This window comes from Onthophagus taurus, chromosome 10 (assembly GCF_036711975.1).
Source record: "Onthophagus taurus isolate NC chromosome 10, IU_Otau_3.0, whole genome shotgun sequence".
Taxonomy (NCBI): Eukaryota; Metazoa; Arthropoda; class Insecta; order Coleoptera; family Scarabaeidae; genus Onthophagus; species Onthophagus taurus.
Genome location: NC_091975.1, coordinates 14,231,895 through 14,255,101, shown reverse-complemented (window position 1 = coordinate 14,255,101; position 23,207 = coordinate 14,231,895). Strand labels below are relative to the sequence as shown.

Here is a 23,207-nt window from a genome sequence, read left to right as displayed (position 1 = left end):
CAAAATTCTTGCGCATATCATTATAAATCGGAAAGCAGTTGTGCAATTGAAAATGTTAAATTAATTTTAAAATTTTTAAAAATGGATTTAGATTAGTGTTAAAATTTAAAATTTAAATAAATAAATTTTTATTGTACTGACTTTTTTTTATTCAATTTAAATGTATCACATTCCTAATCCTAATATATAAAATGGAAAAGAAAAACAACCGAATTAAATTTCATTTAATTTATTGAACTCGTCTTTAATAAATGATAAACAATTGCATATCTTTTTAACGTATTATTTATGGTGTCAACTCGACGCCCCCGAGTTAGCAGTTCATGATGTTTTTTTTTTGGTGTACTCAAGTCGAGTGATGACTCTTCTCGGGTGCTCCCGGAGGAGTGGAGCATGACCGGGTTGGATTTACTTTGAGCTCACCTCAGGTCAAGATCACGTTGAGTGACTATGACATTGATCAGTAACCTTGACCTGAACAATGACCTTTACTTTGACCTCAACGGAGAACTTGAAGTCAACCTTAATTGTGACCGTGACGTCCCCACCTAAAATGATGTGCATAAATAGCAAGTCAGGTTCATAAAAGATTAGTTTCATTGAAATCATCCGACGTAGTGGTGACATAACAACGCAGAACAAGTAAGTCCATAAACACTTGTCTTACAGCAGAAGTATTAATGTTATATATACTTAGTGGGTTCCAGACAACAATATATAAAAGCACCGAAGAGAAGTCTCGAGGTTCAACAGGCGGTATCCAAAAAAGCGAGCATAAGTCCAAAGGTGATAAAACCCTCGTTGACACCCGTGGCATCTGAAGAGGTGTTAAAACAAGAAAAGTTTAATACAGTTATAGAGTGTGGTAACAATATGCAAGCGGTCGCTGATGGAAAAGATTCGTTTGCAGACTTAAGCCCTTTTATTATGACGCAAAGTGTTAACGGTAATAATGAAGTAGTTTCGAGAATAGATAACATGGAGAGCTTAACCAACATGTCGGACAGTACAGTAAGAGCAAGTAGAGGTCCTCTATTTTCGGAAACAGTGTATGCACTAAATAAGAGCCGCACGAAATGTGTGGCAATAGGATTAAGTGCTGACTTACATTTTGAACCAGTGGTAAGGTTAATGGGAAAAGGTCAATGTTTAACATTAACGGAAAACGATTGGCACAACATTATTATGTATAAGTCAACAATCACAAACAGTTTTGCTAATCAGTCTCCGTCGCAGATAGTGTTGTGTGGTGTCAGTATATCGTGCGATTGGATGGAAAACGTTTGCAAGATTTTAAAGTTGGAGAGGGGTGGAGAATATGTATATATTGCATATGAATCGTTGCATGAGCTTTGGAACGTAGCAGATTTAGTAGCAACTCGACTGAAATTATTGAGAACTGTGAATTACAAAGCATATTATGATAGTGTTATAAACGCGTTAGCTGCACGGGATGGAGATGTGAAACGTAATATGTTAACGATGCTCAATGAATCGTGTTCTGAACAAATATGTATAAGTAAGGAAGTGATGTTGTACAATTTCGATAAAATCTTGTTGGATGTAGATTTGTTTAAATTATTTCACAATCAATAAAGACATGGGTAAGGTGCGGATTGATGAGAGTAAAAATGAGATGCATAGAATGTATGCATGGACTTATGCGTATAGACAATCACGAAAGTGTAATTGGGAGGAAATGTATTTAGATCGTCTTAGATTTAAGAATAGAATAAGTTATGTAAATGATATGTTACACCTGTACTTAAGCAGTGAATTTAGAAATAAGATTTTTCATGAAAGATTTAAATATGTAATGACTTAAAATAAATAAATATTTTTTTTCAAATGTGAGCGTATTATTAACCATCCAATATTCACCGAATAATGTGCGAAAGCTATTAAATATAATGGTATGAATGTTAGGACAGTGAAACAGTATGCATCGATCAAGCAAACGGTCTGGTCGAGGTATTGTGAATACATTAATCAATAAGCTTCCGATAGAACTACATTTGCCAGGTTATAATTATTGCGGTCCGGGAACCAAATTGGTAAAGAGATTAGTTCGTGGAGATCAGGGAGTGAATAAATTAGACGACGCCTGTAAAAAGCATGATATTGCCTACGCAGCGACATCGAATTTAGCTGAGCGACACATAGCCGATAAAGAGTTGTAAGACAGCGAAAGAGCGGTTGAGAAGTAAAGACGCAAGCTTAGGAGAGCGACTATCGTCGGCGTTAGTGTCAACGATAATGAAAGGAAAAACAATAATGGGTATGGGAATGCAAATTCGTGCCCTAAGACGTAGAGGGACAACTCGTCAGAAGTTGAAACGTGGCGGTAAGTTGTCGTTTACGCAGGCAATGAACTTAGTGCGGCGAGCGATTGCACAGACCAACAGTACGAATACAAAGGGAGATGTACAAGTGGGTTACAATCTGTTGAAACCTTATCAAGGTAGAATACTTAAACCGCGCGGAAAAATAATCAAGATTCCCAAGACGGGAGGTTTTTTACCCTTAATACTTGCAGCTTTGGGTGCTCTCGGTTCTTTAGGCTGAGGTGCAGCAGCTATTGCAAAAACCGTAAACGAAGCAAAAATAGCAAGGGAGCAGTTACAAGAAGCCGAACGTCACAATCGGGCTATGGAACCAAAAGCGATCGGCAGCGGTTTGTATATTAAACCATATAAGAAAGGTTGCGGACTAGTCATGAAAACGGTATCACGAAAATCAAAGCGACTAAAACGCACCAAGAGGGCGAACAAAATTGGTACAGGAATGTTTATTAATCCATATAAAAAGGGTTGTGGTTATAAAACTGTAGCAAAAAACTAATAAAAATACCCCAACATTCTTTAACGGATGTAGAGTTAAGGCGATATGCACGAGCGCTTGATCTGTTAAACTTTCGTGGGGTGTACATGAGAAACAATTTACCGAAGAAAATCCGAAAACGAGAGAGTGGGATAATAAATCTTGATAATCGTACGGGTCCCGGTACTCACTGGACAGCTTACAACAAGGATGGTGTAAATGTTAACTACTTTGACAGTTATGGAGATTTACGACCACCGATTGAAGTGGAGAAGTATTTTATATCGGATGGGGGGAGAAATATTGTGAGGTATAATTATCGACGATATCAAAAAGAAGATCAAACAAATTGTGGACAATTGTGTCTGCATTTCTTAGATAGTTTAAATACCAAGGAAGTATCCGTGTAAGATTAGTCTTGAGAACAACAATGGAACAAGATACAATACATACAAGTTATACATTTACGCTCACCGGAAGGGGGTCGGAGTTGTCTTGTAACTTTAACCCACCGATTTATTTGAATGAACTCGGTACATACGAGTTAGCTCTTTTAAATTTCGAAACGTTCAATACGTTACCTAATATCGATTCAACAAACAATATTTTACAATATGAAGATCATATGGGAAATTTTACAGAGAATATTGAAATACCGCTAGGAACATACGATATTAACGATATTAACGAATACGTTAAAAAAACATTAACAGCGAGGAATATTCTCAGCGTGACTACACCGGGTACACAGATACGCATAAGAGGTAATAATAATACGCAACGTGCTGAGATAAAAACAAACCGGCGAATAAATTTTGCTAGCGATAATTCAATCGGTTCCTTACTTGGTTTTAACCCTAAAGTTATACCTAAAAACACGATAACAGAATCGGATCATATCGTGAATATAAATAAAACGAATGCATTACAAATTTATTGTAATTTGAGCTCCGGATCGTATACGAATGGACAACCCATGCACGTGTTGTATCATTTCTTCCCGAACGTACCGGCTGGTTTTAAAATAATAGAAGCTCCGCAACAACCGATTTACTTACCTGTTACAACGAACGTGATTAGTACATTAATAGTACGCATACTTGATCAGGACGGTCAGTTGGTAAACTTCAGAGACGAAGAAGTGACCGTGAGAGTGCACTTGAAATCGGTGTGAGTAGTAGGGTATTTAATATGGGTATAGTGTACGACGTTCGAAGAAAAGCACAGGAAAATCTGGGTGATAGAGTAATGTATAAAACGGTACGAAAGGATGTAAAACCTAACAGTAAGCGAAAATCAACTACCCAGTTAACACGCGTCAATCGTCAGTATTTAAGCAACTTAGGTTTTCAACTACTATAAATGGAGTCCTTAAACGTCACGGAGAAAATAAAAGTAGATAACTCGATTGTAAGTTACGAATATCATTCCCATCAACCGTTTGGTTCTACTAGCTTCGGTAACAATGATGAAATTCGTATAGGCATACCCGAAATAGACAATTACACATTGCCTCATGAAAGTTTTTTGTATGTGGAAGGGAGCGTACGTAAACTGGATGCGAGTGGTAAAGCAACAAAAGATGCTAGTGCAACTGCAAAATTGATAAATAATCCTGTAGCGTTTATGTTCAGTGATATTCGCTATCTTATAAATGGTGTTCAAATAGATGGAGTGAGAAACGTGGGGTTAACATCATGTATGAAAGGATACTTTTCGTATACCCCTCACGATATAATAAAGTTGGCGAACGCAGGTTGGAACATGGGCGAGGATCTGCTAGGTCAAGTGGTCCCAACATCCCCTGTAACGGATGCAATAATGGATAAAAATGGAAATTTTGGATTGAGTGTACCGCTAAAGACATTAATAGGGTTTGCTGAAGATTTTAAAACAATTGTGATGAATGTGAGACAAGAGCTAGTGTTAATTCGTAATAATGATGATAATGATGTGCTTGTGAATACGGTAGAAGAACCGTTACAGTTAAAAATCGATAAAGTTGTGTGGAGAATGCCCCATCTAGCCGTAGGCTTACGAGAACAATTAGCTCTAACAAAAATAGCAGGACGAAATATTGATCTGCAAATACCTTTTCGCAGTTGGGAAGTACATGAATATCCTTCTTTACCTCAAACAACAAAGCATTCATGGGCTGTGAAAACAGCTCCGCAGTTGGAAACACCTAGATTTATAATAATTGGGTTTCAAACAAAGAAGAAAGGAAAACAGTTGGCGAACATGGCAACCTTTGATAATGTAAAACTCACCAATTTGACGGTATTCCTAAACGGTGAACGCTACCCATACGATAATCTGAACGTGGACTTTGATAGTAATCGTGTCGCAGTGTTATATGACATGTATACACGCTTTCAAAAGTCCTACTATGGGAAGGAAGGAGAACCATTACTCACTCCGAAACAATTTATTGAAAATTACCCACTGATTGGAATTGATTGTACATATCAAGCAGAAGCGCTACACAAAAGTGGGGTAGAAATACGGATAGAATTTACGACAAAAAATCCGATTCCTGATGGTACCACAGCATACTGTTTAGTTTTACATGATAAGGCGTTTCAATATTCTCCACTAACAAAAATCGTCAAACAAATGACTTGAGTATGGGGAAAGAAGGGTTGGTAGTGTGTAGTTGGATCGGATCCTGAGCCGCATCGCACCCGTAGCTCATCATCCGAAATGTGAGACTTCTATATTCAGCGTAAACAAAAAAAAGTCGTAGAGTATAAGTTGTGCGACAGATTTCTACGGCTGCATAGTATGGATAATCGTGTTGATGTACGGAAGCAAGATGTATTCAAATAAAACTCAATACATAATTCTCGATATACAAGGTTTCATGGTCAACGAAGATCAGTTCGTACCTAAAGAATTAGCATCATGTGATAGTAACAAATGCATAACCCACCACGTTTTTCAACCGAGTAGCAGTATAGCTTCATTACCATCTAAATATAGGAATACTGCAAACTGGTTAATGACACATCATCATTGCATCGACTGGAAAGTTGGTTTTATCCATCCAATGGAATTCGACGCCATAGTCAAATATCTGTGTCGGAATGTCAAGAAAGTGTATGTTAAAGGACCTGAAAAAATTAAATTTTTAAGACATATTATTTCCGCGCCGATATTTGCGTTGGAAGGTAGTATCTATAAACTTGAGATGGGTATACCGAGCTGTGCTTTTCACTCGCGACGAAGAAGTATGTGCGCTCTTTCCAATGTACGCCACTTACAAGAAGTTGTCGAAGAGGGGGTGCAAAACAAGGATGCGAAAGACAGTCGGTGACTATAAAGCAGAGACAAGTCGTAATGGGGGATAGTTAAGAGCTGGTTGCGATGGAACAAGTGTTCACTGTGTTTGGGTGTTGGCCACTTACATCTGCCAAGAAAGTGTACAGCGTAATGAAAAAATATGAACAAGATGCCTCATTTGCGAACATTCCAGCTCGTGATTTAAAATATTTACCAACACAGTATTATTTCGATAAAGTACCATCTATGGAATTACGAAGAATTTGGACCCAACTACCGTTCGCCTACCAGCAATCGAAAATGTTACAAATGAAGTTACCGTGTCTTGAACATTATAATAATGATTGTGCGGAAACTCATTTCGATGGACCACCACCACCTAAAATGCATTGTATTAAATGTACGTTAGAAAAGAAATAAATGTTATTTTTTTATCCATATTGATGAGTTTTATTTAAAGAAACCTCTTCACCTCCCCTTCGCCCTCCCCCCTCCCCCTCCCCCCTCCCCCTCCCCTCCCCCTCCCCTGCCCCACCCCCCCGCGCGGGCTCAACTACGCTCCGCTTCGCTCCGCTCCGTACCGCGCTTCGCGCGACCGCCCGCGCGGGGGGGTGGGGCAGGGGTGGGGCAGGGGAGGGGGAGGGGAGGGGGAGGGGGGAGGGGGGATTGTAACCCCCCTTGAGTCACGGGCGAAGATAAGGTCCGAACGACCTCGCATTCTCAGACAGTATGACCTCCCCTTGTGCCACAGGCGATAACAAGGAGAAGACCTAAACGACCTCGCATTCCCAGACAGTTGACCGGACAAATACCTGTTCACTAACCCGTACTTAAAGGTAGTGGAAAGTGGGTTACTCCTCACTCCGTGTACAGCAGTCGCTGAGTGATATAGTAGTGTACAAAAGACGATAATTCCTTAAAAAGTGTGTTTACAATAATAACAGATTTTGTTAAAAACTGTGTTTTTCCGACCACGAAGAAATCGCCTTCTGCTAGAAAACCATTTGAAAAGTAAGTTACATCAATACAATTTTTATCGGTTTTCTTCATGTATGTTTGTGATGATTTCAGGTATTAATTGTTATACGCTGAGAAAAGTGGTTCTTCAGCGCATTGCAAACCTGTCAGACGTGATAGAAAACCATTTGAAAAGTAAGTTACATCAATACAATTTTTATCGGTTTTCTTCATGTATGTTTGTGATGATTTCAGACATTAATTGTTATACGCTGAGAAAAGTGGTTCTTCAGCGGATTGCAAACTTGTCAGACGTGAGCGAACGTATAATTTTAATAAAATAATCCAAATTTTTTGTAACCCTTTTGATTCCTTGAAGTCTTTCCCATTATGCTTCACTTAATTGGTAACAGCCACGCTCGTGCAAGCGATAATACCGATGGTATGACCGACCCACTGGTTGCCGTGCTGCCACGCAATAACGACAGTACGAATGTTGTTGAGTCAAGCCTACCGTCGTTACCATTATATTGCAGCGGCAACTTTGACGGTTTGAGTCGTACCATGCAGGATTTCACTACAGACCCACCACTGTACGAGCAAATAATGAATGAGCTCCGGTCACAGCCAGGGAACGACAATGGTGCGATTGTTACCACCAGTCCAACCTTGTCGTCCTACGGCTTAACTCGCATCAGTATGGAGATACGAGAAGAAGGAACATATCAGGAAGTTGTTGTGCCACCTGAACCTGCTACCAATCAGGCCGACGTGGTACAACCACTTCCAGATATTGTACATACGGATGTCACAAGTCAAGCACCTGCTGAAAACCAGGTGCTTGCGGCACCGTCTGTACCAGCGACGGAAGACGTATCCCAACCCTCCGATAGGATATGTGTTTCGCCTGTCTTCTCGAGTGGACCCATACGGTACACATCCCGCCGTATAAAAAAACGCGTCAACTTGTTGTCAAGGGGTTGCGTGAAACAAACTACCCGCCCAAACCCTTCTCCTGCTTCACAAGACTCCTGTAGATTGCTGCGCAACGCATTAGCCAAACCTCCCCGTAACACACGAAGAGTACCTACACTCGCTACAGTAACCAGACCTGCAACGGTGGTTACATCTCCACCAGAGGTGACCATCGACATCCGTGACAGCCCGCCAACTATCACAACTATCCCACCACAAAATGTGGTGTTCCCACCACCTTTACCTATCCCTACTATCCCGCAGAGGCAAAATCTTCCAGCTGTAAATACCGCACATCCCGACCCATGGGTTGATGCGTTTCTGCATTCAACAACCAACTTGGCAAGCAGTCTTTTGTCCCAAGAGGATTTTTTCATCTTGGGCTTGAAACCTCAATTGCAAACCAAAGTGACGACTTTGGAACATCATAAGCGCCACTTCGTGAACGCGTTGAATGCAGTAAACCAGAATCCCACCGTCTGCTTTGCTGCTTCTTCAAACATCCTTAACATGTACAACACCAAAATTAACCTGTATAAGTCCCTTCTCAGGCTGCTGCCTGACAACGGTTAATAGCGTTTTTTTTTTGAAGCTCGTTCAGTTTTTTTGTCTCTTGCAGTGTTAACGTTGCAGGAGTTGGCTATGGAGAGCGTTAATTCGACGATTTCCCGTAAAGACCGTACGTTGCGGTTAGTAGATGTTTTACCAAAGACTCTACTACTAAACGTAATGTACAGCTGGGACATATGCTTCTGGCGTCGAATATCCCGAAAGGGCGATCGAATCAATCTTGGGGAGGTTTGCTTCCCCACCGTGGAACGCTTTGGAAAGAAAATGTCGCAAGGCACCGTACATAAGTTGTTCCACGGTTCTCCGGTTGATTGGAGTTCAACTTTCGGAGTGGGTCTTCAGTATCAAGCAAGGTATGTTTTTTATGAATCACATTTGGGCAACCTTTGCTATCGTTGTCGACGCCGCCTACACCATATTAGTATAACGAACGTTTTACAACTGGATTGTCGTGTGAAATTGCGCTCGAAAATAAAGTATGCATCTTCTGAACGATTGCAGACTATTATTTTAAATAAAAAATATTGGTGTGCGATGTGTTGTCGTGTGTCTTTGTTTCGAGTCTGTTTTAAACCACAACTTGAGGAGGATCAAAGTACTGAGGAATTGTCGGAGGGATGTCTCAGCAACTAATATGTTGTAGGTGGTTTTTTCAAATTTGTACACCATCCTTGTATGATACTGAAAATCGTTCGAATTGATGATATGACAACAAGTTCGCTTCCTTTTCACCTTTTCCGCTCCCATGCTTTTGTTTATATGTATTATTAATTATTTATTTGAATATTTACCGTATCTACTTATTGTTACCGCTCCCATGCTTTTGTTAATATGTATTATTAATTACTTATTTGAATATTTACCGTATCTACTTATTGTTAATTTAATACTAAGTAGTGTAAATTGTACTGTGACTTACACTGCTTTATTTTGTTTAATCACATAACATCTGTATGTGAATAACCCACTGGTGGTTCTACTACATCAACCATACAGATACTTTTGAAATCATGATAATAAATAATTTTGTAAATTTATGTATACCACGTCTTATTGTAAAATAAATATTGTGTAATATTACGCACGCTTTAAATAACTTTCAAACTCAATGTTAACAGTTTATATAGTTAAAGTGTTGTAAACCATTATTTTGAAACAATGATAATAAATAATCTGCTGAAATTTTTTGTATGCTACATTTTATGATAAAATAAACATTGTTTTCTACTACGACTTCATTTCTTGTTAATCTCCCGTTCAAGTATCACCCGTCAGCATGGTTGAAGACGTTAAGTTTGTTAGCCAACCTTTAACACTACCAATCTGTAATCTTCATAACGACTTCGCTGCAAATAAATTTAAACGACATAGCGAATTATTTGGTGGGGAATGTAAACGTGGTTTGATAATTGGTTCTTCGGGTGCCGGAAAAACAAACGTAATGTTAACTTTATTGACAGCTCTCAACGGGTTGCGCTTTTTGAATGTATATTTGTGCTCTAATTCACTCTACCAAATCAAATACGAATTTCTACGACAATTACTTAAACCTATCCGCTCTTGCGGCTATTATGAATACTCAGATGTCGGACGATTTCTACCACCGTCAAAGGTGAAAGAATATTCAATTATTATTTTTGATGATATTGCTCCTACAGAGCAACAGATTATCAAGGAATATTTTTCATACGGTCGTCATAGAAACGTTGATACTTTTTTACTCGCTCAAAGTTATAGCGCCATTTCCAAGCAGCTTTTACGTGACAATTGCAACCTTTTAGTTTTATTTAAACAAGATCTCACTAACTTGAAACATATTTACAACGATCATTTGCTAGGGGACATTACGTGGGATGATTTTGTCAGAATTTGTCGAACTTGTTGGGATACACCGCACGGTATATTAGTTATTGATTTAGATTGCGATAAAAATAACGGACGCTATCGGAAAGGTTTCGATGAGTACATTATACTGTAAAACCATTGACTTTACGACTGCATGCTCAGTCTCTGTGCGATCATTACACTATCACGTTGAACTATGAATCGTAATGTTGCACAACAGTTAATAGCTGCGCGAGAAGATGTTAAACATAAAATACGCACTTTGAAAGGAGATATAAAACAGAAGCAGTCCATTGCCGAAGCTCAACTCGCTCCACTGAAAGAACCTCTGACAGATATTTCCAAAAAATTACAAACTGTCAATTTATTAGCGCTCGACAATAAATTCGGGATAAAACGTGATTTATTTACCCCGAAAAAGGAGCAGTCACCAGATATCTCAGCCTTACTGGCTGACTTGCAGAAACCTTCTAAAGGACTTAAACTGGAAACTCCTAGAGTGAAACCTAAACGTAGAGTTACGTCAACACCCATTAAACCGGGAGCTAGCATGGATGTTTCACCGGAACTCGCACGGAGTCCGCAATTTCTCAGCGACGAAGAGGTGTTCGAGGGTCGAGATACTACACCTGAGGTTTCTGTTCGTGAGTCAGACACATCTTTAGATGTCTACGAGCGGGACGCTAGGGAGCAGTTGGCGCGCATGAAAGAGAATATGGAGGGAATGATGGAACAGACAGTTATTCGAGAAGCTTTAGGACAGCTGGACCCCTTACCACGTACCTATGTTACGGGTTTAACAGTAGATGTAAATAACGAGTTCGATCAAACTTACGGTGTTCGTGCACTTACCGATGGATTGTATATCGCAAATCAACCAATAACGTTTGACGGGAAAAACATTTTGGTGGGTGAATTTACGTATACAGGAACACCGGGGTTATACGAGTTGTTATTCAAAAATAAACCGGGTAAATTTACTTTACCAGATGCGAGAAATTACAAAGATATCTTACAACGTTCGAATGTACATAAAAGAGATTATGACGCTTCAAAAAGTATCATAACTGATGATGAAAATGAAAAGTTTGTGAACATAATCAAACCAATTTCCTTGGGTCAAAGACCAAATGTGTACTGGGCTCGATATTGGCCAAAACCTAAAACTGGATCAGGTCACTTAAATAAGTTGTTAGTACCTGCTGCAATTAAAGAGTACGAATACTGGGACGACGTGAACGAATTAGTTGATCGGTTGCGTTTACTACTTGCTTCCGAAGCAGCAGGTCATACTGCTCATCATAACGAAATTATATCCCTCATAGAGGAATTACGGGAAGCGCAAGTCATTCGTTAAGGGTATATAAACTTTTTTCTGTTTCTGTGACGCTTCAGAAGCCAATATGCCTTTAAACCGTTTTGGTGAACATGGTTCTACATCTATCGATAAATTTGGTAAGCATGTTCACCACCATGTTATACAGAACCACATAGCAAGATCCGAAGTTCTACAACCTTCATCAACATTTATTTTAACTTTACGTGGTGATGGAGATGTTGATCCAAAAACAAAACTTTATAAAATCACAAACAAAAGTGGAATTACGGATTACATCAATTCTTTCTACGAAGGTATGATAAAAGATGTTGTAAAGTCCGCTCATGTTCAGTTACTTGTTAACGATATCGTTATTAAGTCGCTCCAGGGAGTCCAACTCAAACGCGGAGATACCATTAAGTGTAAAAATAATGCACCGATAGGAGGACTACCTTTTCTTGTAGAGTTGTTGATTGAAGGGGTTGTAGAGTAATGGTTAGTGTTAAGCGAGATCTCGTTAACGAACTACATGCACCTGCGAGACGACATTATCGGCGACGCCGCGTTCTGCTTCACGGACTATTGGATCTTTATCAAGCTGATTTGGTTGAAATGATCCCATATGCGTCGGTCAATAAAGGTTACAAGTATATACTGACTGTTATCAACGCTTTTTCAAAATACGCATGGGCCTTACCACTCAAAACCAAAACTGGGAAAGAGGTTACTCAAGCTATGAAGGACATTTTGCATAGTAAAAAGAATATTACTCCGAGCAACTTACAAACCGATAATGGGAAAGAGTTTTACAATAGCGATTTTCAAAAATTAATGGAACAACTTAACATTAATCATTACAGCACCTATTCCACTTTAAAAAGCTCGATTATCGAACGGTTTAATAGAACCCTAAAAAATAAAATGTGGAAAGAATTTAGTATGCAAGGAAATTATCGCTGGTTAGACTTACTACCCAAATTACTAAAATCTTACAACAACACAATACATCGCACCATTCACATGAAACCTTCAGCTGTTAATCGACGAAATGAATCTGCTCTGTTAAATACTGTATACAATTCCATTAAAGTTGTCGACCCCAACCACCATAAATTTAATGTGGGGGAACACGTGCGAATTAGCAAGTACAGACACGCTTTTGCTAAAGGTTACCAACCAACTTGGTCCAATGAAATTTTCACCATAGCGACAGTTCAAAATACTAATCCCAGGACTTACCTTATTAAAGATGGTAGAGGAGAACCCATTCTTGGAGCATTTTACGACGAAGAATTACAACGTGTGAAACACCCGGATGTATTTTTAATTGAAAAAGTTCTTCGTCGAAAAGGAAATAAAGTCCGAGTGAAATGGTTGGGAATGGATAGCTCTCATAATTCTTGGATTGCAAAAAAGGATGTATTATAATTTTTACACTAAGAAAATAAAAAACTTTTTTTTAATTTCGTTGATTTTATTTCAAGTAACCTTTTTAACAACCTACTTTCTACTTTATATACAAGTTTTGTGATACAAGCAAGTATTTTTTTTTTTTTACAAATTAACTGATCGCAATTTAACTAGCCATACATGTTTACGTTTAACAACTCCAATAAGTTGTCCAAAAGATCTTCCCTGCGTAGATCTTCAATAAGATAGTTTCCCCAAGCTAACGTATGACATCCATCCTCCATCACGTAACGTTTATCGTCATGTGCAGAGAGCGCCACTTTATTCTTTAGTTCTGTATACATCGTGTGATAGGAGGAGCGAAAGACATACATCTTTTTTCGCACAGAACCTCCATCTTCGATAATCCGTTTATATTCTGAAACACTTAAGTTTTTATCGATAACATACTTTTTCACACCCTTGGCACGCTTGACAACTCCTTCCAAAGTGTTAATACAATAAGCTTTAGCTCCTGTACCATAAAACGATGTTAATATCGTATTTGGGTACTCATCTTTCATTTTTCCAACTATCGGCGGCCCTGGAGGAATATTATGTCTGTTGTTTAACTTGTAATTAGAGGTATCGAACATCTCTATATTTTCTTTGATATCCTGGTATACATTCTCAGTAAATATTTCGAGAATTAACGAATCCGTATCTGTATATAACAATAATACGTTTTCACCATATTTCTCTTTTAAAAAATTATAAAAAAAGTTATAAATGACCGCTTTCGACAATTCCAGTACGCTAAACCCTACATACAGAGGTTTGTTATATTTGACCTCCACCTTCTGCATTTCAATGGCTGCCAAATTATGGCAGAAAATTTTCGATGACTTGAAAGTCGGCTTTGCGATAAGAGCTTCTGCACCGGGTCTCCTGTAACGATTCTCCCAATGTGACACTAATCGTATATCGACTCTATTTTCAACATTTTCCATCGTTTTCCCATACACGATATTATTCATTTGTTTATAATGATTTTTCCCAAATTCATTCGTAGCATTCATTCGTTTCTCAGAGTTAAAATCGATATATGGTTTCATCCACGGCGATTGTTGAAATTGCAATGCACGGTGTATTTTGGTTAGCTTAAGACCTTTTTTCACACATTCACGTAGGTTTACATAGTGAATTATGTATTTCGATTTATTTTGTAAGTTCGCAATCAACTTAGGATGCTTCGATCCGGGAGCGATTATGTTTTCGGGACAAAACGGTAGATCATCATGCTGGTTGTGTAACCTTTCGGGATACTCCAAATCCACTTCAAAGACATAACCAAGGTGTTCATCATCTAAACACTCCACATCTATATCTGCTATTTCTTGGTTCGACAACCATCGAAAACCGCCTGTTGGTAATTTACAACTCATTGCATACCCATACAAATTGGTAGCGTCCAAGTATAGAATATATGATGATGGTTTTTCCGGGTTAAAATCGTCAAGGAACTTGTTGTTTGCTATTGCAGATCGTTTTACACACATACAGAGACCGCCTCTAATTCCTTTCTTAAAAAAGTGTAACATGTCAATGTCTGATAACAATTCTAATTTTACACCTGTCATTTTTAACAGAGCATCCCACCCAAACCCGGGCGCAGTATAATAATGGCAAGGATCCAGATTGTAATTCTCCAAAGATATTGTCCTGAAATTTTCAAAGACGTCAGTCAACATTAACACATCTGACGTCAAATACAGGTCACTGTATTCTCCCAACGTTGTACACTTAAATTTATTCCATACAGTCTGTGCTCTAGAGTATTGTTCCTTTGAAATATTACTTGAACTCAATATGTCGTAAAACTGTGTATGATCAGGCAATTTACTATACTCCAACTTTTCAAACGAATCTACGAACGAATATGGAAATACACCTTTCTGGCGCATCAATCTAAATTCTTCAGAGTCTTTGAATTTTTTTTTCACTTCCACACAATCCTTATCATCCAAATATGAAACCAACTTTTCCAAAGAACTCGCCATAAATCTAAACGAGTCGACGAATCTTATTTTCATAAACACTTTGCGTTTCTTTCCCTTGTTATCGGTTGTTTCTCCGACAACTATTTTTTTGGAAAAAGAAATATATTTTTCTTTGTTTTGTGCTATCACCTCTACTTCCTCCTTGTTTAGGGCAATACTTTTCACAAACATGTGGGCATCGTAATTCGACAGGTTGTGGAAAAACACAGGGATAAACATCGGTAATTTATAATTTATATTGCAGACGGAATGCGCAGGACCCCTATACAATCCTGTCAAGTGATCGTGATCACACACTTTCTCTTCTTTGTTTATTGGTTTATCACAAATGTGACATACGGAACTCAGTTCATGTACAAATTGGTCCAGACAGCTTAGCGGTATCATATCCTTTGTTTGCCTCAAATGTTGTTTATAGATCTCTATTACATCCTTCTCCAATCTTATAATAAATTCCAGAGCAGCGTTTCGCCCTCGGTATATTCGGAATTTCGATAAGTTATCATCGTAAGCACACTTAATGTAGTACGCAAACGCGTATGGTTCGTGTTCAAAACATCGGGCCGTATATGGTTTATTATCATCGTAAACTTTTCCTTCTTCGGGCGTTAAGGGTTTCAGAATCGCCTCGAAATCGGCGTACACCACAAACGGAACTTTCATTTTTTTTTCAAATCCTTCGAATTGTAAAACATTTTCCTTTTCTAGATGTCCGAACTTATTCACTTTTATTTGTTCGCTTGGTACTGTTGCTTTCACTTTTTTACAGTCATCCATCTGATGTCGTACCAACTTGTCTTCAGTTGAAAAGTATTGCAAACAACCCTCACAAATATATCTTTGATGTTCATGAGTCGATGATTGTGTATTTATCAGTCGAGATAAGTTTTTTATCCAACAATAGTGGTTATTCCCGAAATTGTCGCTGACTACTAATAAGTTTACATGACGCTCCCGTTTCTGTTTACATATACATACAGTTACAATATCATCTACCATTTTCTCTCCATTATACCAAGAATTTATACCATAGACGTTAATTGAAATGTTATTTTCTTCCTCAAATTTTGGTATGTCTCTGATGGGTACTGGGAATGTTACGCAGTCAAACTTTAATTCTGTTTCCCTATAATCTGGGTATGATGATATTCTTTGCGGTAAACCTGTGGGTTGGTACAGCGCGGATATCAGTGCCCAAGCAAAGCACTTATTATCGTTATTTTGCACGTTTATTACCGCTCTCTTCCCTTTTATGGATGTCGGTAAGTCGATGTAGCTCGATGCTCTTGTAGGATTAAACTTGTTACAGTTCACTTCAAGATATAATATTTCCAACAAGGTCCAACCTGCAGTATTAACGCCTTTAGTTTCGCATTTTACTACTTTTCTATTCTTATACTCTTACCTGAGTCCCGTTCTTGGAATTCCGACATTTTCACCATAATCTCGTCCATAAAGTCCTCGTATGTTTGGTACAAGTCTACGGCTACTGTTATAATTTTATTTTTTGTGTTGAATGATTTGATTTCCACTTCTTCCTTCGTATTTATGAAATACAATCCAAAAATTTCCGTATTCACTTTTAAACTACCATTTACATTCCTCACGGACTGTATCAAACTGATAACTTTTTCTCTAATTCGGTTACTGAATTCCTTCATGTCTACGTACTTCCGTTCATGATCGCTCACTCTAAAACTACATATTTTATCTCCAAATATCGAATCTATTTTTTCTACACCATCATCTATTATTACGAAGGCTTTCTGTTTATGTTTGTTGCTGCGCAGATGTGAGGAATAACATTGTCTGGTTACGTGTTCATCACATATTTCACACACTATAACATCTCCTTGTTGATCCTCTTCCACCTTTCGACGTTTCCCAATACATGCTGTGCGTTGATGTCTCACAAGATTATCTGGTCTAGTAAACTCTTTGTAACACACGTCGCAGGTCAACATGTTCACAACACTCTTACTTCAATACTGTTGAACACGATTTTCTATCTGCTATTTAAAGCATACCTCCTCCGAAGTGGGGTTTTCAATGAACTCACGTCGTGTAACCTTCATTTCAGGTCACGTACAAGGTCAATGTCATGGTCACAATTAAGGTTGACTTCAAGGTCTCCGTTGAGGTCAAAGTAAAGGTCATTGTTCAGGTCAAGGTTACTGATCAAGGTCATGGTCACTAAACGTGATCTTGACCTGAGGTGAGCTCAAAGTAAAGGTCATTGTTTAGGTCAAGGTTACTGGTCAACGACCCCCTTTGCAATAGCCGATTCTGGAACCTCCTCCCAGAACCTCAGGGCAAGGTCAAGGTCATGGTCACTCAACGTGACCTTGGCCTTGGCCTTGACCTGAGGTTCTGAGAGGAGGTTCTAGAATCGGCTTTTATCTACTACTAGCAGATTATTTATTATCATTGTTTCAAAATATTGAATATTGATTGTAACCCCCCTTGAGTCACGGGCGAAGATAAGGTCCGAACGACCTCGCATTCTCAGACAGTATGACCTCCCCTTGGGTCACAGGCGATAACAAGGAGAAAACCTGGACAACCTCGCATTCCCAGACAGTATGACCTCCCCTTCAGTCACAGGCGATAACAAGGAGAAGACCTGAACGACCTCGCATTCCCAGACAGTTGACCGGACAAATACCTGTTCACTAACCCGTACTTAAAGGTAGTGGAAAGTGGGTTACTCCTCACTCCGTGTACAGCAGTCGCTGAGTGATATAGTAGAGTACAAAAGACGATAATTCCTTAAAAAGTGTGTTTACGATAATAACAGATTTTGTTAAAAACTGTGTTTTTCCGACCACGAAGAAATCGCCTTCTGCTAGAAAACCATTTGAAAAGTAAGTTACATCAATACAATTTTTATCGGTTTTCTTCATGTATGTTTGTGATGATTTCAGGTATTAATTGTTATACGCTGAGAAAAGTGGTTCTTCAGCGCATTGCAAACCTGTCAGACGTGATAGAAAACCATTTGAAAAGTAAGTTACATCAATACAATTTTTATCGGTTTTCTTCATGTATGTTTGTGATGATTTCAGACATTAATTGTTATACGCTGAGAAAAGTGGTTCTTCAGCGCATTGCAAACTTGTCAGACGTGAGCGAACGTATAATTTTAATAAAATAATCCGAATTTTTGTAACCCTTTTGATTCCTTGAAGTCTTTCCCATTATGCTTCACTTAATTGGTAACAGCCACGCTCGTGCAAGCGATAATACCGATGGTATGACCGACCCACTGGTTGCCGTGCTGCCACGCAATAACGACAGTACAAATGTTGTTGAGTCAAGCCTACCGTCGTTACCATTATATTGCAGCGGCAACTTTGACGGTTTGAGTCGTACCATGCAGGATTTCACAACAGACCCACCACTGTACGAGCAAATAATGAATGAGCTCCGGTCACAGCCAGGGAACGACAATGGTGCGATTGTTACCACCAGTCCAACCTTGTCGTCCTACGGCTTAACTCGCATCAGTATGGAGATACGAGAAGAAGGAACATATCAGGAAGTTGTTGTGCCACCTGAACCTGCTACCAATCAGGCCGACGTGGTACAACCACTTCCAGATATTGTACATACGGATGTCACAGGTCAAGCACCTGCTGAAAACCAGGTGCTTGCGACACCGTCTGTACCAGCGACGGAAGACGTATCCCAACCCTCCGATAGGATATGTGTTTCGCCTGTCTTCTCTAGTGGACCCATACGGTACACATCCCGCCGTATAAAAAAAACGCGTCAACTTGTTGTCAAGGGGTTGCGTGAAACAAACTACCCGCCCAAACCCTTCTCCTGCTTCACAAGACTCCTGTAGATTGCTGCGCAAAGCATTAGCCAAACCTCCCCGTAACACACGAAGAGTACCTACACTCGCTACAGTAACCAGACCTGCAACGGTGGTTACATCTCCGCCAGAGGTGACCATCGACATCCGTGACAGCCCGCCAACTATCACAACTATCCCACCACAAAATGTGGTGTTCCCACCACCTTTACCTATCCCTACTATCCCGCAGAGGCAAAATCTTCCAGCTGTAAATACCGCACATCCCGACCCATGGGTTGATGCGTTTCTGCATTCAACAACCAACTTGGCAAGCAGTCTTTTGTCCCAAGAGGATTTTTTCATCTTGGGCTTGAAACCTCAATTGCAAACCAAAGTGACGACTTTGGAACATCATAAGCGCCACTTCGTGAACGCGTTGAATGCAGTAAACCAGAATCCCACCGTCTGCTTTGCTGCTTCTTCAAACATCCTTAACATGTACAACACCAAAATTAACCTGTATAAGTCCCTTCTCAGGCTGCTGCCTGACAACGGTTAATAGCGTTTTTTTTGAAGCTCGTTCAGTTTTTTGTCTCTTGCAGTGTTAACGTTGCAGGAGTTGGCTATGGAGAGCGTTAATTCGACGATTTCCCGTAAAGACCGTACGTTGCGGTTAGTAGATGTTTTACCAAAGACTCTACTACTAAACGTAATGTACAGCTGGGACATATGCTTCTGGCGTCGAATATCCCGAAAGGGCGATCGAATCAATCTTGGGGAGGTTTGCTTCCCCACCGTGGAACGCTTTGGAAAGAAAATGTCGCAAGGCACCGTACATAAGTTGTTCCACGGTTCTCCGGTTGATTGGAGTTCAACTTTCGGAGTGGGTCTTCAGTATCAAGCAAGGTATGTTTTTTATGAATCACATTTGGGCAACCTTTGCTATCGTTGTCGACGCCGCCTACACCATATTAGTATAACGAACGTTTTACAACTGGATTGTCGTGTGAAATTGCGCTCGAAAATAAAGTATGCATCTTCTGAACGATTGCAGACTATTATTTTAAATAAAAAATATTGGTGTGCGATGTGTTGTCGTGTGTCTTTGTTTCGAGTCTGTTTTAAACCACAACTTGAGGAGGATCAAAGTACTGAGGAATTGTCGGAGGGATGTCTCAGCAACTAATATGTTGTAGGTGGTTTTTTCAAATTTGTACACCATCCTTGTATGATACTGAAAATCGTTCGAATTGATGATATGACAACAAGTTCGCTTCCTTTTCACCTTTTCCGCTCCCATGCTTCTGTTTATATGTATTATTAATTATTTATTTGAATATTTACCGTATCTACTTATTGTTACCGCTCCCATGCTTTTGTTAATATGTATTATTAATTACTTATTTGAATATTTACCGTATCTACATATTGTTAATTTAATACTAAGTAGTGTAAATTGTACTGTGACTTACACTGCTTTATTTTGTTTAATCACATAACATCTGTATGTGAATAACCCACTGGTGGTTCTACTACATCAACCATACAGATACTTTTGAAATCATGATAATAAATAATTTTGTAAATTTATGTATACCATGTCTTATTGTAAAATAAATATTGTGTAATATTACGCACGCTTTAAACAACTTTCAAACTCAATGTTAACAGTTTATATAGTTAAAGTGTTGTAAACCATTATTTTGAAACAATGATAATAAATAATCTGCTGAAATTTTTTGTATGCTACATTTTATGATAAAATAAACATTGTTTTCTACTACGACTTCATTTCTTGTTAATCTCCCGTTCAAGTATCACCCGTCAGCATGGTTGAAGACGTTAAGTTTGTTAGCCAACCTTTAACACTACCAATCTGTAATCTTCATAACGACTTCGCTGCAAATAAATTTAAACGACATAGCGAATTATTTGGTGGGGAATGTAAACGTGGTTTGATAATTGGTTCTTCGGGTGCCGGAAAAACAAACGTAATGTTAACTTTATTGACAGCTCTCAACGGGTTGCGCTTTTTGAATGTATATTTGTGCTCTAATTCACTCTACCAAATCAAATACGAATTTCTACGACAATTACTTAAACCTATCCGCTCTTGCGGCTATTATGAATACTCAGATGTCGGACGATTTCTACCACCGTCAAAGGTGAAAGAATATTCAATTATTATTTTTGATGATATTGCTCCTACAGAGCAACAGATTATCAAGGAATATTTTTCATACGGTCGTCATAGAAACGTTGATACTTTTTTACTCGCTCAAAGTTATAGCGCCATTTCCAAGCAGCTTTTACGTGACAATTGCAACCTTTTAGTTTTATTTAAACAAGATCTCACTAACTTGAAACATATTTATAACGATCATTTGCTAGGGGACATTACGTGGGATGATTTTGTCAGAATTTGTCGAACTTGTTGGGATACACCGCACGGTATATTAGTTATTGATTTAGATTGCGATAAAAATAACGGACGCTATCGGAAAGGTTTCGATGAGTACATTATACTGTAAAACCATTGACTTTACGACTGCATGCTCAGTCTCTGTGCGATCATTACACTATCACGTTGAACTATGAATCGTAATGTTGCACAACAGTTAATAGCTGCGCGAGAAGATGTTAAACATAAAATACGCACTTTGAAAGGAGATATAAAACAGAAGCAGTCCATTGCCGAAGCTCAACTCGCTCCACTGAAAGAACCTCTGACAGATATTTCCAAAAAATTACAAACTGTCAATTTATTAGCGCTCGACAATAAATTCGGGATAAAACGTGATTTATTTACCCCGAAAAAGGAGCAGTCACCAGATATCTCAGCCTTACTGGCTGACTTGCAGAAACCTTCTAAAGGACTTAAACTGGAAACTCCTAGAGTGAAACCTAAACGTAGAGTTAAGTCAACACCCATTAAACCGGGAGCTAGCATGGATGTTTCACCGGAACTCGCACGGAGTCCGCAATTTCTCAGCGACGAAGAGGTGTTCGAGGGTCGAGATACTACACCTGAGGTTTCTGTTCGTGAGTCAGACACATCTTTAGATGTCTACGAGCGGGACGCTAGGGAGCAGTTGGCGCGCATAAAAGAGAATATGGAGGGAATGATGGAACAGACAGTTATTCGAGAAGCTTTAGGACAGCTGGACCCCTTACCACGTACCTATGTTACGGGTTTAACAGTAGATGTAAATAACGAGTTCGATCAAACTTACGGTGTTCGTGCACTTACCGATGGATTGTATATCGCAAATCAACCAATAACGTTTGACGGGAAAAACATTTTGGTGGGTGAATTTACGTATACTGGAACACCGGGGTTATACGAGTTGTTATTCAAAAATAAACCGGGTAAATTTACTTTACCAGATGCGAGAAATTACAAAGATATCTTACAACGTTCGAATGTACATAAAAGAGATTATGACGCTTCAAAAAGTATCATAACTGATGATGAAAATGAAAAGTTTGTGAACATAATCAAACCAATTTCCTTGGGTCAAAGACCAAATGTGTACTGGGCTCGATATTGGCCAAAACCTAAAACTGGATCAGGTCACTTAAATAAGTTGTTAGTACCTGCTGCAATTAAAGAGTACGAATACTGGGACGACGTGAACGAATTAGTTGATCGGTTGCGTTTACTACTTGCTTCCGAAGCAACAGGTCATACTGCTCATCATAACGAAATTATATCCCTCATAGAGGAATTACGGGAAGCGCAAGTCATTCGTTAAGGGTATATAAACTTTTTCTGTTTCTGTGACGCTTCAGAAGCCAATATGCCTTTAAACCGTTTTGGTGAACATGGTTCTACATCTATCGATAAATTTGGTAAGCATGTTCACCACCATGTTATACAGAACCACATAGCAAGATCCGAAGTTCTACAACCTTCATCAACATTTATTTTAACTTTACGTGGTGATGGAGATGTTGATCCAAAAACAAAACTTTATAAAATCACAAACAAAAGTGGAATTACGGATTACATCAATTCTTTCTACGAAGGTATGATAAAAGATGTTGTAAAGTCCGCTCATGTTCAGTTACTTGTTAACGATATCGTTATTAAGTCGCTCCAGGGAGTCCAACTCAAACGCGGAGATACCATTAAGTGTAAAAATAATGCACCGATAGGAGGACTACCTTTTCTTATAGAGTTGTTGATTGA

At 38.9% G+C, this 23,207-nt stretch overlaps 3 protein-coding genes across 5 annotated transcripts; 2 read left to right on the top strand and 1 right to left on the bottom strand.

Annotated features, from left to right (window-relative positions):
* The first annotated feature begins 4,182 nt into the window (after window positions 1–4,182).
* On the top strand, window positions 4,183–5,445 carry LOC139431527 (uncharacterized). The gene has a single exon (XM_071199406.1). The coding sequence runs from the start codon at window positions 4,183–4,185 to the stop codon at window positions 5,443–5,445; it is 1,263 nt and encodes a 420-aa protein (XP_071055507.1).
* A 1,339-nt stretch (window positions 5,446–6,784) lies between these two features.
* On the top strand, window positions 6,785–9,837 carry LOC139431483 (uncharacterized). Of its 3 annotated transcripts, XM_071199323.1 has the most exons (3): window positions 6,785–7,113; window positions 7,174–7,254; window positions 7,315–9,837. In XM_071199323.1, exon 3 carries the CDS (start codon window positions 7,450–7,452, stop codon window positions 8,605–8,607), a length of 1,158 nt encoding a protein of 385 aa, XP_071055424.1. In that variant the 5' UTR covers window positions 6,785–7,113; window positions 7,174–7,254; window positions 7,315–7,449; the 3' UTR covers window positions 8,608–9,837. The 3 variants fall into 3 exon arrangements, with proteins under 3 accessions (XP_071055424.1, XP_071055425.1, XP_071055423.1); XM_071199324.1 differs by lacking the exon at window positions 7,174–7,254; XM_071199322.1 differs by having other exon boundaries at window positions 7,174–9,837.
* A 3,510-nt stretch (window positions 9,838–13,347) lies between these two features.
* On the bottom strand, window positions 13,348–17,614 carry LOC139431526 (uncharacterized). The gene is made up of 2 exons (XM_071199404.1): window positions 16,622–17,614; window positions 13,348–16,562 (listed from the first exon to the last, which is right to left on the bottom strand). The coding sequence occupies exons 1-2, from the start codon at window positions 17,178–17,180 to the stop codon at window positions 13,348–13,350; spliced, it is 3,774 nt and encodes a 1,257-aa protein (XP_071055505.1). The 5' UTR covers window positions 17,181–17,614.
* Between the last annotated feature and the right edge of the window lie 5,593 nt (window positions 17,615–23,207).